This window comes from Kryptolebias marmoratus, linkage group LG6 (assembly GCF_001649575.2).
Source record: "Kryptolebias marmoratus isolate JLee-2015 linkage group LG6, ASM164957v2, whole genome shotgun sequence".
In the NCBI taxonomy this organism is placed as follows: domain Eukaryota; kingdom Metazoa; phylum Chordata; class Actinopteri; order Cyprinodontiformes; family Rivulidae; genus Kryptolebias; species Kryptolebias marmoratus.
This window is the reverse complement of record NC_051435.1, coordinates 183985-189050: the sequence shown is the minus strand read 5'-3', so window position 1 is coordinate 189050 and position 5066 is coordinate 183985. Positions and strand designations below refer to the sequence as shown.

Here is a 5066-nt window from a genome sequence, read left to right as displayed (position 1 = left end):
AGATTAAACAGACACCAAACCATCCACAACACCAGTCAGAGATTAAACAGACACCAAACCATCCACAACACCTGTCAGATTAAACAGACACCAAACCATCCACAACACCTGTCAGATTAAACAGACACCAAACCATCCACAACACCTGTCAGAGATTAAACAGACACCAAACAGAGATTAAACGGAGATTAAATCATGTGTGACTCACTGAGTGTTTCTGCCAGCACTCTTTGAGTGTTGGACGAAGCTTTTTATGCACCACCACTTCCTGCATGTCCTCCAGTAATGGATGCTGACCCACCTCCTCCTCAAATGGCAGCATGTACTCATCTACTGGACCTGGACCAGAGGCAGAACCATAACAGAGTTAAAAGAAGACCAAGATACAAACAGAACCTTTCCTGCTGCAGTTCAGATACTCGTCCCTGACAAGTTAATGAAATGGACTGACCATCAGAACCATGTTGAGTTCTACTGAAATGTGTCAGAACCTGAACTGTTTAGTGATCAATAAATTCTGCAGATGGTCTGAACTCTTCTGATGTAACTTCAGGACATCATAGGAAGGTTCTGGAGTTCTGTTGCGTGTCGGTTTGTGTTACTGGCTGCAGGTTCTGGGGTCTACCAGAACAGAAAAATAAAAACAAAAAATGTTGGTTCCCATGAACATCAGATCTCTGTCCTCTAAGTCTGTATTGGTTAATGATTTGATAAGTGATCTTATCTAAGTGTTCATGTTCCTAGAACAACAGGTGGAGGTGGAGGAGTAGCTGCTATCTTTCAGTCAGAGTTTTTGATTAATGCTAAACTAAACTAAAGTTTGGGTCTTTGATGCTCAGTCTTTCTCATCCTAAATGAAAATCAGAAAAAACACTTTACTTCTTGTTATACACCTCCTGGCCAAAAAAAAAAAGTTTCTACCTGGATTTAACCAAGCAAACAGGTACGAGCCTCCTATTGGATAATTAATGCATGAGCAATTAAGGATAGTGGGGACCCATCGTCTTCAAGGAAGAAATGTGGCTGGAAAAAAAATCCTGAATGATGGTGATCGGTGATCACTTAAACGTTTGATGAAATCAAATCAAAGAAAAACAACAGTAGAACTCGGGGCTGCGTTTAATAGTGAAAGTAAGAGCATTTCTACACGTACAATGTGACTTATTATTGAATACAGATAAAGTCATAGTGGGGATTTTAATATTCATGTAGATGTTAAAAATAATGCTTAAACATAGCCTTTAATGATTTGATAGAGACAAATGATTTTATTAAAACTAAAATCAATCAATCATCCTCTTCATCACTCTTGATCTGGTTCTGACATGGCAGAGAGTATCCTGTTCTGTCTGACCATCTTTTATTAACCTTTGAGTTTACATCCACTGAGAGGAAATGTCATTATAGTAGATGTTTATCAGAGTTGTGCTGCTGAAGATGGGTCACTAAGACAAAGGGAAGATTCAGCTCAGTCTGCTGCTTCCTTAGATAGATCATTTCCACTAATTGGCTTTTTATAATGTATGTGAATGTTTTTGTAAAGTGCCCTGAGATGGCCTTTGTTTTGAATTGATGCAATATAAAAAATGAACTGAACCGAATTATTATTGGCTGTTCTGTTGGGTGTCAGTTACCATCAGCAGCTTTACATCTTGAGGCAAGCTCCCACAGAACCAGGCCCAAAGCATACATGTCGATCCTCAGGAAGGCATCTCTCTGGAAGTTAATGGCCCCCTCAAGAACCTCGGGGGCCATATACCGCCATGTCCCCACCTGAAATAAGAGACCAATTTCACTCAGTCAGGAATCTTCTCAGGTAAGAAAAACTATTGAATCAAAACTAAAGATCAGATGCGGTGAATCTGATGGCCACACAAAGGAGCCCTCATAACCATTTGGTCTAAAAAGGACATGAGGGGAAGCTCTGAGCTCACTCAGGTGGACTCACATGTCCGTGGGAGTCCCCTGGAGATTTTCCAGCCTCAAACCTAAGAGCAAGTCCAAAGTCAGCGATGCAAGCCGTCAAATCTGACTTCAGCAGAACATTCTTACTCTTGAAATCCCTGAAAGCAGAACCAGACTGAGACGTGCTGCTGTTGTCTGTAGTCCATATGTGGACCTGTGTGTTAATGTTACCTGTGTGCAATGGCAGGCTTGTGTCCAGGTATATCCTCATGCAGATAGGCAAGACCGCAAGACATAGTGTGAGCCATGAGACACAGTTCAGACCAGGAGAGGACGTTGGCCTTCAGGTAATCACTTACAGAGCCCTGAGGACGGATGGAAGACAGACAAGTACATAGGGTAAGACAGGTATCAAACCATCTGTAACAAAGTTTTAACTCAAGTCAGATTTAAAACACTTTATGCTTCACTTTCATTTATATATGTTGAAAATAACAATATATATTATATATGTTTACAAATAACATAACAGTTCCCTCTGAGTCCTGCAGGGGACCCTAACGGTTACTGTAGTTCCTTCTGAGTCCTGCAGGGGACCCTAACGGTTACTGTAGTTCCCCCTGAGTCCAGCAGAGGGCAGTAACTGTTATTGTAGTTCCCTCTGAGTCCAGCAGAGGGCAGTAACTGTTATTGTAGTTCCCTCTGAGTCCAGCAGAGGGCAGTTCCCTACCCTGTCATGGTACGCAGTAATGAGCCACAGCTCCAGCTCCATGTTGCTGCCTCTCCTCTCAGCTCCGATGAACTGCAGCAGGTTTTCATGTCTCATCCCACTCAGGCTGTAGATCTTGTACTCGTTCTGCCATGACTGCTGTTCCTGAACACAGAAAAACAGAGACTCACACAGCCTGGGCCGGTAACTGTGTGGATGTTCGCGCTGCACTTAGCTGACAGTTGAGTAAAGGCTCCAGCATACTCCATAAGAAATCATGAAGTTGGTTTGCAGTCACGTAGTTGAGAACGGGTTTCTTCCTGCCTGCTCCTATCTTTATACAGATGTTAGCTTCCCTTACACTGACCAGACTGAGACAGTACACAGTGTTTGACATTTACAAATATGACGGTGAACAATGAGTGAACAAAGGCAGAGGCACACTTCCTGCGTCACTGCGGTCTTCTTAAGTTCAGAGGTTTCTAAGTTTTGCTGGAACAGTTGTAAAGATGGCTGTATTTTCTAACAGCAACAGAAGCAAATTAACTCCATTAAAGGTCACCTGATTTTTCCACAGAAACACGCCCACAACTCCTGACCAATCACACAACACTTGGCTCAAACCCCTGTGAGAAACAGTTCAGACCAGGTCTTGTGTGGAGAAGAGGCGGATGAAGCTGCTACAAGAACCAAATTTTTGTCACACAACATGACTGAGAGCCGATTTTGTGACTTCTCATAGAGGATGGAAATGCCTTTAATATGTGTTTTTAGTAGGTGTGTATGTGTGTGTGAGAGACACACCAGTATAGAACTGATAGCTTACATGAACCTTTGGCAGCCAGACTTACCTGGATGGGGAAGATCTTCACAGCGACATGTTCAGTGAGCAGCTGTGCCTTCCACACGCAGCCATAGCGGCCCCTGGCTTTGACCTCCAGCAACTGCAGGGGCCTCTGTCCCAGGATGGGAGAGGGGGGCACAGGACCAGGGTCCTGCAGAGAGACACAAAGAACAAAAGATGACCTGAGTTAGCAGCTTTAACTCATCAGATCTGAGGTTTAAATGGAAGACAGATGATGTAAAATCTGAATCTGAAGGTTTTGGATTAGGTCCAGCTGCTGACAGATGCATCTGAAGGTTTAGGTTCTGCAAGACTCACCTGTGTGGGCAGACGGACCGGTGGGTAGGCCCGTCGGTGTTGTTGATACACCCAGAAGGACAGCAGGACACCACAGCTCACCACCATGATGGACACCACAGAGAAGACCAGAGGCTCTGTGGGAAGGTGGGCAGGGCCAGGGGTTGCTATGGCAACATGAGAGGAGCAAAGGATGAAATTACAGAGAGGAGCTGACAGGAAACAGCTCGATCAACAAGCAGGTATAAACAGATGTATCTTACGTAGCAGCAGATGTGGTGGTGGGCTGTTCCTGGGCCTGTAGGAGAACTGCTGGTTACACAAACTGTCATCACAGCAGCAGAAGAAGACTTCAGGAGCTTCTTTCTTCTCCACACACTCACTGCAGCCAGCAGAAAAACATCATCATCATTCTAATCATGTGATCCTAACAGCAGAAACTCTACCTGCTCCCACTTACCACCACCCTTCCCACATAATTATAGTGTTCCTCTATACGGTAAGCCTCTTTCATTCATTCATTTCATCAGGTCCAAGGTTTATTTGGCATTTTACAATGCTGAACTGCAACCGTAAATTTATAAATTCATTTTTTTTATAAATTGTACACCGTTATTATATTTAGCTGGAAGCCCTTTTAAAATTTTGGCACTTTCATATCCATTCTTGGTTCCATATTTGAACTTTTTTGTTTAAAATTACAAAAATTACTTGAATTTTAGTTTGTACTGACTACTGCGTTTTATTTGTTAATGGTCACATTAAGTAAAATTATAAATAAATGGTACTCTTTTAATTTGCTGTGGAATGTTATAATTCAATTATTGCAGTGACATCAGAGGGATAATTACAGGTGGGCAGTCTGAAGCAGGTGAGCCCAGAACAGGAGGCGCACCCCCAGAAAAAGGGACAAATTAAAATAATTGTGACTAATCAAAAGAGTTTTGACTGATTAGTCAACTACCAAATAAAGTCATTAGTTGCAGCTCTAGTTATGAACCCGACCAGGAGGTCATGAACCTGCCAGGTGTGGATTTTCAGAAATTAGGTCATCGTAACAATTTGACTATCAACACAACTAGGGCTGCAACTAACAATAATTTCAATAATCGATTAATCGGGCGATTATTTTCTCGATTAATCGGTCGTCTTGGAATTCATTCATCCATTCAGTCATTCATTTTGGCCCACATAAAAAAGTTATCTGTATGTAAAGGAGTAGGTTGATGTAAAACTTTTACTACTTTCTTATTTTTAAATAAATCAATATAAATTCAATTCAACATTCTCACTTTATATACTTAGCTCTCA

The 5066-nt window shown here is 42.2% G+C and overlaps 2 protein-coding genes across 3 annotated transcripts in view; both read right to left on the bottom strand.

Moving 5' to 3' along the window:
* LOC112451394 (titin) overlaps positions 1 to 5066 on the bottom strand; it is a gene marked incomplete at its 3' end in the record, with an annotated part of 470585 nt that overhangs the window by 429719 nt on the left and 35800 nt on the right. The window lies entirely within an intron of this gene.
* The window catches only part of acvr2aa (activin A receptor type 2Aa), an 8536-nt gene continuing 3648 nt past the window's right edge, over positions 179 to 5066 (bottom strand). For both annotated transcript variants that reach the window (XM_025002750.2, XM_037976015.1), the window contains exons 3-10: positions 4019 to 4137; positions 3777 to 3922; positions 3466 to 3609; positions 2636 to 2779; positions 2137 to 2270; positions 1949 to 2063; positions 1635 to 1773; positions 179 to 339 (exon numbers count right to left, since the gene is read on the bottom strand). In XM_025002750.2, coding sequence (XP_024858518.1) covers positions 194 to 339; positions 1635 to 1773; positions 1949 to 2063; positions 2137 to 2270; positions 2636 to 2779; positions 3466 to 3609; positions 3777 to 3922; positions 4019 to 4137 — 1087 coding nt within the window. In that variant the 3' untranslated portion in view covers positions 179 to 193. The remainder of the gene's footprint in view (positions 340 to 1634; positions 1774 to 1948; positions 2064 to 2136; positions 2271 to 2635; positions 2780 to 3465; positions 3610 to 3776; positions 3923 to 4018; positions 4138 to 5066) is intronic.